General features: G+C 26.6%; 1 protein-coding gene across 3 annotated transcripts; it reads left to right on the forward strand.

The window, feature by feature from the left end:
* Positions 1–2,964: 2,964 nt before the first annotated feature.
* Positions 2,965–8,914, forward strand: LOC107634306 (uncharacterized). Of its 3 annotated transcripts, none has more exons than XM_088509555.1 (2): positions 2,965–3,648; positions 8,860–8,914. In XM_088509555.1, the coding sequence occupies exons 1-2, from the start codon at positions 3,160–3,162 to the stop codon at positions 8,881–8,883; spliced, it is 513 nt and encodes a 170-aa protein (XP_088365681.1). In that variant the 5' UTR covers positions 2,965–3,159; the 3' UTR covers positions 8,884–8,914. The 3 variants fall into 3 exon arrangements, with proteins under 3 accessions (XP_088365681.1, XP_016193334.1, XP_020974269.1); XM_016337848.3 differs by lacking the exon at positions 8,860–8,914 and adding an exon at positions 8,334–8,494; XM_021118610.2 differs by lacking the exon at positions 8,860–8,914 and adding an exon at positions 5,984–6,573.
* The last annotated feature ends 4,511 nt before the right edge of the window (positions 8,915–13,425 follow it).

Consider the following 13,425-nt stretch of genomic DNA (forward strand, 5'->3'; position numbering starts at 1 on the left):
AGGATCGATCTACATGTTATTTTATTATTACTAGCGTTTAGCTCGTACAAATGCACACAGGACTACAAAAATTTTTTCACCACATAAATTTATTTATTCCTAAAAATTTTCTAACTTTTTATCATAAGAAGATTCTATAAAAAGATATTTGAGAACAAGTTTCTATCATCTGTTCATACAAAAATTCGGCAATAACATAAATTTAAATATTTATTTTTTAATAGTATCACTAAAAAAGAATATTAAGTCATCACATGGATAATATTCAGTTATATGCTACAAAATTAGTTAGTCCACTAAATGAAGTCAATAATAGAAACACATATATCCTCCACAACAAAAGAAGTAGCTAGTAAATATGGTAGAAGTTAAACCTAAACACAAAAAAAAAACAAACGAGCCAAATTAAATGCATGCTAATAAACAAAGTGTGATTTGTCCCATCCACAAACACTTTACCATAAGTCCTGGTTGAGGGATGCAATCTTCTTGAAGTAAAGAAGAACATAATTTTCAATTTAGTTTGAAGGATACAGATACATTTATTATTGAACAAGGATAAAGGAAGTTGTTTTAAGACTTGCAATGGCATGTAAGACATAACCAATTGAACTCTTAATTAATAACATCACCAAAGTATTTTTTTTTGTTCTTTATGGTAACTTTCAAATCTCACCACGCAATGCAATAAAAGTGCCCACAATCTTATGAAGAAGAACTGCACCTTCCAATATATATATGAACCATATGGAGATGCCAAGGAACCACAATTGAGCTTAGAAAGCGAAAATGAAACCGAAGTTGCAACATTGATTGTGTCTTCTCATTCAAGTAAGTCCTTAAATGAGATTGGTTGTCAACAACCCATGACCTTGGCTCCGGTTTCACCTCTGACAACAATTGCTATCCACAAAGTGAAATCAAGAGCCTTTGAAAATAACCACTCAATCTCACTCAGTACAGTATCATTTGACTCAATCCCCTATTGAAACCCTAATTCTATTTCCCGAATATCTTTTATTTTCCCGCCAAATCGAAATTTTAATTTTCTATCTCGTCCTCCACTATTATTACCAATTGTTATTACTTTTACTGTCATTAACAAATTCACTGCGTCTAATACAGATCAACTACAACTTTCTCATTCCACGTGTCCATAACTCATGCACCACACATGATATGGTTGCCTTAGCCACCTTAAGTCCTTGGTCACTACAAACGTACCCATATGATTATATGCTTCAGTAAATAGCAAAATATTTTATAAAAACAAGATAAATCTCATAATTTTTGTTTAATAACTGGCTATTGTAAGTGTAATTATTTATTTAAACCTTCAATTTAAATTTGAGCACTCAAAGAACAAAGTATATACTGGATACGTCAATAATTGAAAGAAGAAAATTATCATTCATCTCTATTTTGTAAGTACTAAACACAGTGCCTTAGTCAAAAGGACAGTTTTTAGACTCATCTAATGAGAATGTTGTTAACCATTCGATTTCGAGAGTATGAAAATTCACACTCATAATATCTATAATTTTATACTCATAATATCCATAATTGCATATATGTTTATAATTATCAAATTTTTTCAATTAATATTATCTAATTTTAAATTATGTCTTATTCTATATTTAAAATTATCTCACATGTGTATTAATCAGCCATAATTTTATATTATTTTAATATTTTTTATTTAATATTCATATGTCTATTTTTTATTATTTTAATATGATCAGTTAATAATTATATTTAAATATTTGTTTCATAATTTTCTTTTATAGTTCATTTTTTTATTTGTTATTTTCATCAAAGTTTATATGTAAAAATATGAATTATACCGTAAAAATTGTTAAAATATCTTTAATTTAATATTCATAATGTTATACCTATAACATTTGTAATTTTCCTAATTTTAAATATATAACATCCATAATAAAAAATTGAGACAAATTTATTATTATTTATTATTTTTTTTAGGTACAAACCAATATTTTTTGGATGTTTTTAATTTTTAATAAATCGAGACTAATTAAATTTGAGATGTTTGAATTTTAAATAAAATGTGTTGTGATGATTTAGAGATATTTTTTAGGGTTAATGATATAATGATTTAAGATTTTCATTTGGAAAAAGATTGTATATTGTGTATGTAATAATGAGGAAGAGTTTTTGGGTTTTGATTCTAATAAAATTTGGGACTGATTTTTAATGTAATTAAATAAAAGAAAACAGTTATAAAAAAAATTAATTATGTCAATTAAGTAAAAAAAAAAATTTATCATTTCTTATAAACAAGAGTATTATTTAATATATATTTATTTATTATTTATAATATTTTGGCTATTGTATAAAAAAATTAAATTTCAAATGTATTTATTTTATATTTATTAAAATAAAAAAATAAAACTTTTTACTAATGATATTCTTATTATATAAATTTAAAAATTAATAAAATTTATTATTTTTTATTAATATTTTTAACTATTAATTTAATTCTTTTAATTTAATAATCAAATAATATATTTTTAAATTTTTAGCCCATATCTTAAACGTTACTAGTTATTAATGGTTAGAAAAAATAATAATAAATACTGTCTAGTGACTTGTATCATTTCTTTATATATATGAGAAAGTTGAAGAGATTAGCATTTTTGTTAAAATTTGACCAGCATTTAATCGTTAAAAAAAAATAATTCTATATTATTAGATGTAATCTCACATTGTTAAAAATATTGATAATAATTAAATATCACAAATTCTACTAGCTGCTGGTGCTCTGTATATAAAATACAGCAACCTCTCACTCTCATTCCCAAGAAGTGATGACGACCACAGATTTCCCATGAAGAGCATTTAATTTATTTTGAACGGTGAGCCATATTAGAATTCAACTCAAACAGAAATGGCATTAACTTCAACTCAAACAGCTATGACATTAACTAAGCCCCGCAGGACGCAAGCGTAAATTAAAGTCCAATCTTGGAAACAATTTATCCAGCGGTGGATCTCATATGAAGCTTGCGAACCCAACATCCGCAACATGGACATAGGTAGGGAGGTAGAAAACTAAAACACACTCCTGCATCTCATCTTCATTCTCTGAGTGAGTTCACTTGGTTACACAAAAGTAGAAAAATCAAGCTACTATTCTTCATGGATGCTTTGTGGGACCTAGAAGACAAATTGAAGCTTTCAACACGAGGTGCTATCCTCCTACTAGCCTGTGCAAGCTTTGCAGTTTTGAGTATTTGCGCTGTCATTATTATGCTTAAACTGATGATGGCATGCAAGAATAACAAGATTGTTCACGAAGAGAGTGCTGTACATGAAAATGTGACTGAGATGAAGACTACAACAACTATAAGATGGACAGAGTCACAGCATTGTGGGTGGATTTCGGTGAAGAGAGTGCTGATGTGGAGCAGGGCAAGCAAATTGAGGGGATCACCACTACTGCTTGGTGTTGATGGAAGTGGATGGCAAAGTCATAACTCAGCATCAGCAGTGTGGCAAAGACCGATCCTAAAAGGGGAGAAGTGTGAGCTACCAAGTTTCAGTGGACTCATTCTGTATGATGAAAAGGGAAGACTGCTTCGTGATTCTGATGAGATCCAAAACAATGGCAACCAGACTCCCATACAGGTAAACTGTAAACACATTACCTGTCAGTCTTATTATTATTACTCTCGGTGATGGGCCAGTAAGGTAGTTAGGGAAATATGCTTTTGTCCTAGTGCTTTATACTTGCTAATTGCTATAATGAGTAAAGTTTGATGTCTAATAAAAAATAAATAAATAAATAAAAATCAGTATTAAATTTAAAATATATAAAATAAATACTGTTCGGCCAAATTTGATTTCTTTTGATGTTGGTGAATTAAAAATGGTTTAAGAAAAGAGAAATAAATATTAGAGAATTATCAAAATTTATTATTTTTGGCTAATAATTAGTTTTTAATGTTAAAAAATATGGGATAAAATATGTTATTGGATTACTAGACTAAGGGCTTTATTTGGATGAGTTTTTAAGAAATTTTTTTTAAAAGATCTTATATAAAAGTAAAAGTAATAATTTTATGTTTGTATATCTTATATAAAAATATCTTTTTATTTATCATTTATGATGTTTGGGTATAATAATATAAAAGTACTTTTTAGTTTATTTATTATATGAAAAATAATTTTAAAAAAATCTTTAAAAAAAATATAAATAATACTTTTTCAAAAGATATATTTTTTATTTTTTTAGTATTTTTATTTTTACTACTAGAAATTTACTAAATACGCTAAAAAATAAAAAAATTAATAAAAAAGATCTTTTTCTATTAACTTAATAACACCCAAACAAGCACTAAAACACTAAAAGAATTGAGTTAATGGTTAAGTAATGACTAAAAATAATAAATTCTAACTCCCTAACATTTTGTCATTTTTCGAAAGGAAAAACAATAATCTAATTTGTAGTTTTATGTATTTAATTAATTAAAATAATAATAAATTAATATAGTTATTAATATTTTTATCGTGTGTTAAAATATATCTAAAATTTGGTTTAGAAAAGAAAAATTTTATTTTTTTTATAATAATATTATTAGATTTTGAAAATAAAAAACAATTCACAATAATAAAAAATGTAAGAAAAAAATTAAAATTAAAAAATTTAAGTATTTAACTATTAAATTTAGTAATTTCGTAATTAATAATAACAATAAAAATTCTTTTGACTTATGTCCTAAGAACATAAGTTAAGAATATTTTAAATAAATGTTTCATAAAATTATTAAAAAAATATTTTTTTTATATTTTTAATGTATTGAATACATTAAAAATTTTAAAAGTTTTTATTATTGCATATTTAAAATGTGTCTTTATAGTACAAGTTAGTTAAATTATAATAATAAAAATAAAATATAAATAATACATATATAAATTATTGAAGTAATATAAAATAGCAAAATAAAATTATTAATAATTTCTTTGTCTATTGCCACACATCAAGTCGTTTTTTTTTTTCTATTTTAAACCACTTTTCCTTCGTCTCAATTCAGAATGACTTAGGCTTCTCTCTCATTGTCCCTCTTCATTCTTCTTCTAGACATAAGTGATAGTGGACATACGAGTTACATAAGGCTGAGATAGAAGTCTTACTAAAGTTTTCTAAGAGAAAGTCCGTAAAGTGATAAAATGAGAAATTAATTATTTTTTAAATTAAAATAATAAAATTTATAAAATTAATGATAATTAATCTTTTATTTTATTATATTATTAACTTTTTTATTTTAAAATATTCAAATTCATCGTATTTCTATTCTTTGATGATAGGTAAATTTCTGTAAATATTCGTTTTTCAACAGAAAAAATTTTCATCTATAGTTATAAGACATATCAATTATGATGCACAAGCACTTATTTGGACACACATAATACAATATGACACAAGACTAACCATTTTAAATTTTTGTTAGATACAGAAACATGTTATATGTATAAAATTTGAAGAACTTATGGGATATATTATAATAATATTTTAATATTTTTATTAAAATTAAAGTATAAACTATTTTTTCATTTTTTTAATTATTTAAGACATTTTAAATCATTTTAATTAATAATTAATAATACATACTATTTCATTTCAAGCAAATAAAAAAAGGTTGAAATTGTCTTTTTTTTTTAATTATATTTACAAAAAAATGCATCAAAATTTAATCTCTAAAACATCTTTTAAAAAATATATATTTAACGTCGAATATTTTTATTAAGTTTCAAAATATTTTAAAGATATTTTTACTATTAATAAAAATAAAAGATATTTTTGTCGACACATTTAAAAATTGGAGATGATTTAAGTATTTTACTTTATATATAGCTCTTCTGAACGACAAAAAGAACAATGCATTTCTTAAAAGTTTTACGTTAAAGTTGAAACAAAACCAAATGACTTATCATTTTATGATGAATTCGCAATCAAGAGCAGCTGACAAGAACAAAGACGAAAATGACGGCGGCCATTTGGGATCTGTCAACAGAGGAGTGAATCTTAGCTCTATACTTATAAGCAATGCGTATGTCAATCAAAAGGCAAGAATTTTAAAATTAATGATAACTAAAAGCAAGCATAGAAAAAACAAAACCAAAACCACAATCCCTCTGGAGTGTATTATTAAAGATTGTTCTTTCAGTATACTTTTTTCTAGTATTTTTTGCTGTGAGCTTTGTACTATTTGGAGAGGACTTGTTATTATAGTTTTGGAATTGTGAGTGCAAAGAGGTCATATGTAAAACTGATAATTTTGATGCGTTTGTTCTTGTTTTGTGAAACACAACCAGCATGATTAGGACTGACTTTAATTTGCTTGACAAAATCAAAGAGATGCTCCAGCATAATTGGACAGTTACAGTAGTACTCATTCAGTGCAAACAGAGTAGTTGATTTAATAGTTAAAACTGCTGCTTTTAACGAGCAGATGTATCTGGAGTGGTTGCTGCCCCCTAATAGTTTAGACATTATTATTAGAGAGGAGTCATATTCTTTTTCTTAGGTCATTTTTCTTTGTGTTATTTTCAGTCACCAAAATAAAAAGTGGGAGAAAGGAGAGAAAGAAAAAAATAAAAAAATAACTATATTTTTTATTATTTGATTAAAAAAGTAAAAAAAAAGGTTAATAATGTAAAAAAGTAGGTAGAATTCACTAAAATTTTATTTTCTCTAACATTAAATAAAAAATAAGAGAAAAATATACCGCCTATTAGTATTTCAATAATAATATTATCATCTCATTTTTCAATATATATTTTATAATATATAAGCGTAAAATTATCCTTTCATAATATTGTATATTATTTTCTTTTTTTAAAAATATATCTAAAAAAAAAATAAAAATCACTCGATGAGTATTGAGCTAAGCATCCTTTAAAATTGAATGTCTTGTTGTCGAAGCAGAACACTATTATTGATGGGATTAGCTAGACCCACTTAACATAGAGAACATAAAAAGTAAAGAGGATTAAAGACCTAACTCGACTTCTATCCATTTTCTTGAATGATAAGGGAGAAAATAGGACCGGGACACCTCGGCCGTTAATAATATTATTTTGGAACAATACAAACTTTCTGTTATAAAACACATTAAATAGTAACGAAAAATTTATATTGTGGGAGGAGGTCTATTTGCAATTTGTGTATGTGATTTTAATACTGAGAATGATTAAATGGAGAATAATCATTATTAAAAGTGATGTCACAACAAAAAAAAGTAATTACAATAGAAAGATCTTTCAAAAAGAAAAAATATAGCATGGGCACAAGAAATGAAAAAAGAGAATGATGATGTTGATGTTAATGGTGTTGATGTTAGTATTAACAGTGGTAGAGGAAATAATAATGATTACAAGATATGAAGTAATAGAGGTAGAGATTATAATGATGATGATGGATGTGGTAATGGCGGGATAACTCGTACAATTATTAGAAAGAATTTTGTAGGTTTAAAATTTTTATAAATTACAAATAAAATTTTGACAAAACTAATTTTTATTAATATTTAACAAATTTTTTAACAGATGAATTTATATTATCCCAAAATAATATTGTTGGGAGCCGAAGCAGAAATTGTTTTGGGTTTTGGAAAAATGGATAGGAGTCAAATTGAACCTTTATTCGAATAAGAGAAACTTAACTGTAAGAAAAACAAAATTTAAGTCTCCACCTGGTCTGAGTAGTGTTTGAATTTGAAATGTTAATCCTAAAATTGTTTTAAGTGAGTGGGTCTTCTCTTCACAATGTTTAATTTATATTTTGAGTCTAGGACTTCAATTGTGTGTTTTAGTTTAAATTTGATATTTAATAGTTGAGTCTATTATCATATTTTATATCTTTTATTAGAATTATCTTTATATCTAGTTTTATGTACTACATTCAATTTATTTTAATTCACATAATTAATTATGATTTTTTTATTATTTTCATGTAATATATTTAAATTTAATTTAAAATTTACATTGAAATATTTATAATTTTATATATTATTTTTTTTATTATTTTAGTTAAATTATAGTTAAACTGGTTAAATATTTAAATCGATAGACTAATAGTTAGAATGGTTTAATGACTTCAATTTTTAAAAATTTGACATATGTAGAATGCAGAAATTCCACATCTTTCCACTTGTAATTTAAATCATGTTCTTGTCTTATTTTCATCCAAAATATTCTCGCAAATCTCACAAACGTAATTTATTGACTACTTTTCTTCCTAGTACTATTTAGAAATATGTGCAACACATTTCAACAATTTCTAACTTCGATTCCGCTCAAATTTCTTGCAGGAAAAAATAAATTCTACAGGGAGCAAGACCCTTAAAGATTTGCTATCGTAGTAATTGTGTTATTCGATGTAACAGTTTTTTGTAAGATATGAGGACGGACAAAATTACAGAAATTAAGGCAGTCGAATAATTTGATTTAGCTAGTTTAACTTTGTTCTTGATAATACGTGCTGATGTAATTTTCTTCTCGCGTGTATATATATAGATATAGATATATATGCCATCACTCATTAAAGACAACAAAAACAACATTTTTCAAAGTAAGTTGTTAATTTAAACAAAGTTTAAAAAATACTTTAAAAAACATGAGTTAATAATAAAATGTAAATTGTGAATAAAATTGAATCAACTAGTAAATAAGAAGATCTAAGAAAAAAAATAGACTTCTCTTCTATTTGTGCTTTATTTTTGTTCTTCCTAGAGGCTTCATAGAGAAATAGGAATTTGTGTCATGTATTTTGAGTTGTTTTGGCAATGTATATAAATATATGTAAATGATATTCTTTGGCCGGTTTTGATTTTGCAGGTCGAGGTCGAGTCCAGAACTTGATATTTTATACCTTTGATATTTTACTCCTTATGTACCTTTACTTTCTTCCTGTTTAAGTTTCCGTTACTTGAGCATTGCGTTTTTTTTTCGCGATTTTACTTAAACTTTCCTTCAAGACTCTTCGTTATAAATTCTTTTCAACTGTTACTATATATGTATATTTAATTTTAGAGGTTGTAGTACCTGTAACACCCTCACTAGCTATCAGAATGTCACGCTTTCGTCTGTGTCACTCTGATAGCAAGAAGTATTACAACAACTTCATATACTTAATAATAAAATATGAACCTTTGACTCGAAACTGTATCACTGTTTTCTTTTTAATAAAAATGGAAATACTTTTTAACTAAAACTAAACAAGCATATACTTACAAAACATACAATTCCTATCTCTCTTATAAAATATAATATTAATGGCGAGGGATAAATAAATAAAAGCTAAAATAACATAGAATAAGCAAAACGTAATAAAACTCTTCGTGAGCCTCGTCATTCGTCTCCTCGAATAGTCGAAACTCGAAAGCTACACAGCGCGTCAAAACCCCTTCTTCTCGGCCTGTAACCTCTTTCTTATGGTTATTATATAGTGTTACAATTTAGGATTCTTCTTCATTTTTCTTTCACTCTTATGTCATTTATTTTTTTTTAGGTTACTCTATTTTTTATAGTCTCTTATTATTTGTTTTTATATAAGATATGATATGATTTTAATGTTAATGTTATTTCTCTTTAATAGATATAAATTGAGTAATAAAGCATCATTTATCCTCTTCTTTCATACTTACTCCTTCTTATATTTTTTATATAAATCAACATTTACTTTACACCTCTTCTTTATCTTCTCTTTCACATAATATCATGCTACTTATTTTTTTTCTCTATTTTTACTGATTTTGCACAAATATTTAAAAAATTCAGTTGATAGCCACAATTTTTTGTTTTTAGTTTGATAAACATATGTGTGAAGTAATAAATCCTTAAAATAATATATATATATATATATATATATATATATATATATATATATATTGAATTAGTCTCAATTGATCCTTTATTACTTCTCTTACAATACGTATTAGTAAGAGATAAAGATAACAGGATTTGAAATTTAAAAATGTATTATTTTTGGATCACCAATTTAGTATTCTATTCAAAATATTTTTTTATAAAATAAATAGATTCCAAAATAGATATTTATATGAGTTATAAGTAAAAAATTTTATTTAATAGAATTATTTTTATATAAAGATTCTATTAAAATTAAATAAAAATAATTCTAAAATTCTGTTTCTTTGATATTATTAAAAAATATAACTATTTAAAACTATTTTAGTTAATATTATATACAAATTCTATATTCTATTAGAGAATAGAATCCAACTAATTCAGAGTATTTCAATGTTTGTATTTTTTTATACAATTTTTTTTTAATTTCTCGTAGAAATTGATTGTGTTGATGAATAAGCTTTTAATGTTGTCCAAAAACCTTTTCTATTTCAAAGAATTTTTTGGATTTTCTTTTAAAATCTCGAGGTGCATTTATTTGGAACAGTCATGCATCTAATATAGTGATAGTGATTGCGCTGATGAATAAGTTTTCAATGCTGTCCAAAAATCTTTCCTTTTACAAAGAATTTTTTGGATTTTTTTTATCTCGAGGTGCGTTCTTTTGGAACTGTCATGCATCTAATATAATGACAATGATTGCGCCGTTCAAAAACCTTTCCTTTTACAAAGAGTCTTTTTTATTTTTTTATCTCGAGGTGCGTTTCTTTCCTTTTACAAAGTCTTTTCTATTTTTTTTATCTCGAGGTGCATTTCTTTGGAATTGTCACGCATCTAATATAATGATAGTGATTGCGTTATCCAAAACCTTTCCTTTTACAAAGAGTTTTTTAGAACTGTCATGCATCTAATATAGTGATAATGATAGTGATTGCACTGTTCAAGAATTTTTTTTATCTCGAGCTGCCACGCATCTAATATAATTTTTTTATCTTGAGGTGCGGTCCATGCATCTAATATAGTTTTTTTTTGGATCTCGAGGTGCGATTTTTTAGAACCGTCATGCAACAAATAGTTTTTTATTAGGTTTAAGAAAGAGTCATAATTTTTTTTTTTGAGTAATGGAAATGGCAAATAGTGGGAATCGAACCCGCGTCTTCTCCTTGGCAAAGAAAAATTTTATTATTGGACTATATTTGCATATTAAAATTGCATTTGATACGTAATATATCAATTTTATTTGTGTTTTAATTTTATATAGATTATTCTATGGTTTTAATATTAATAGGATTTTTTAAATATTACTTTTCATATTTTATTTGTAACAGCCCAGACCACCCGCTAGTACGATATTGTCCGTTTTGGCACACAAGGCCTCACGGTTTTGCCTTTGACGATAGGGATGATAGCCCAAGCCTCCCACACTCACTCGTCAAAATGCGTCATGCTATGGAGAGGTATCCACACCCTTATAAGGCATGCTTCGTTCCCCTCCCCAACCGATGTGGGACCTTACAATCCACCCCCTAAGGGAGTCCAGCACCCTCGCTGGTACATCGATTCGGGTTTTGGCTCTGATACCATCTGTAACAGCCCAGACCACCCGCTAGTACGATATTGTCCGCTTTGGCACATAAGGCCTCACGGTTTTGCCTTTGACGATAGGGATGATAGCCGAAACCCTCCCACACTCACTCGTCAAAACGCGTCATGCTAGGGAGAGGTATCCACACCATTATAAGGGAGTCCAGCGCCCTCGCTGGTACATCGATCTGAGTTTTGGCTCTGATACCATCTGTAACAGGCCAGACCACCCGCTAGCACGATATTGTCCGCTTTGGCACACAAGGCCTCACGGTTTTGCTTTTGATGATAGGGATGATTACGCATGCATGATGTGTACGTATCTCATGCATATATATGCATGATGTACACGCATCTTGTAACTTCGTCAATTCTTCGTTTCTTTATGAAATTACTACTTTTACATGATTTTCTTCCATCTTTTCAAGCCATATATCTTTGCCTCATAAACTTTAAACAATTTGAACAAGTATATCAAGACATCAAATAGAATAAGAGTATAATCAATTTGAAATAAAAAGCATGTTTCAATCAATTAAGCACAATTCGGAGATAATTCACAAAATATGCATTTACAAAGAATAGGTGCAAGTTAAGTTGATAAATTTCATTTTTTTCAATCCAAAAATAATCATCAAATATAGATTTATCAACTTTCACTTTTACCATTTTAACCTCATAATTTATCCAAATAATTTATTTATCTCTGAGACTCCATATTTACCTATTTTATCCTTGTCTTTTATCAAAATAATAATTTTACCCTTTATATCTTTTAAGTTACCAATTTACCTTCAATCTTTTTCTTAGTGATCATTTTATCCTTTATTAGTCCTAATTATATTTTTATCCTAAATCTTCACATAATTACAATTTTATCTTATTTATAATTTTACCTCTATACTTTACTAAAATTATTATTTACGTCAAAAACTTTATTTTAATTATATTTTTGGCCAAAATATTTTATATATTTACATTTTTACCCTTAAACTGTCTATATTAATATTTTTAGCCCGAATATTTTATTGTTCACACTTTACCCACTTTTTACCCTAAGTTATCTAATACTCATATTTTAAATGCATTATACAAAATCCATATTCATCCATTTATCTTTTATGACACTTTTAAATTCTTTTAAGCTCTTTTCTTACAATCTTTCATTCTTTTACTCACGTAGCAATTATGATAATCATCACACACTTTCTTCACTTGTTCTTCACTTTTATAAAATTTTATTTTAGTCGCAAGCTAAGAGCATCATAGTCAATTTGGCTATCATCATACAACTTTTAATTTCAATTAAAATTATTTCAATCATTCATCATCATACATTTCAAAAATGCTCATTCATCATAAAAAACATATATATGTATCCAATTTCATCAAGTCATCACCAAAGCATCAATTAGGATTGAGTTATCTAATCCAATTATAACCTTTACCTCACTTGTGAAGCTTTCCAAATCACTTCTTTAAGCTTTGTAACTACCAAATCCTCTTTAATCAAAATCAAAACAATTTTTTATCATTTTAAAGACTTTATGGCCGAAGTGATATTGAAGGAAAAGGGAGAGATTTCTCTCCCTTTGAAACTTGAAATTTGGTGTGTGACTCCTTAAGATTTCTAAGACATTTTCATGAATAAAACATCTTCAAAAGAGTTCTTTGTTTTCCAAGAAATTAAGGCCAAAACTCATAAGGAAGAGGAGGAAAATTTTTTTCACCTTCGAGCTTGAGATTAATATTCTCCTTTACTCTTTTATAAGCTTTAAAGATGACTTCCTATACTAGAAAAAATGAAAACATGATTCCTCCTTGAAGGACCATAAATGGCTGAACCAATAGTGAACAAGGGGGAGAGAATTTTCTTTGCAAAACTTACATAAAATTGTATGAAAGTGAAGATGAGCATGAGAGAAATTGTTTGGTTGGATTAGTTTATATTAT

The sequence above is a fragment of the Arachis ipaensis genome, chromosome B3, assembly GCF_059453495.1.
Source record: "Arachis ipaensis isolate K30076 ecotype BB chromosome B3, ASM5945349v1, whole genome shotgun sequence".
Lineage (NCBI taxonomy): Eukaryota > Viridiplantae > Streptophyta > Magnoliopsida > Fabales > Fabaceae > Arachis > Arachis ipaensis.

Excerpts from the sequence above, each read along its gene's own strand:
- LOC107634306 (XM_021118610.2), top strand. The coding sequence starts at position 3,160 with ATGGATGCTTTGTGGGACCTAGAAGACAAATTGAAGCTTTCAACACGA. Across the intron at positions 3,649-5,983 it reads GCAACCAGACTCCCATACAG|CTGACAAGAACAAAGACGAA; the intron begins GTAAACTGTAAA and ends AATCAAGAGCAG.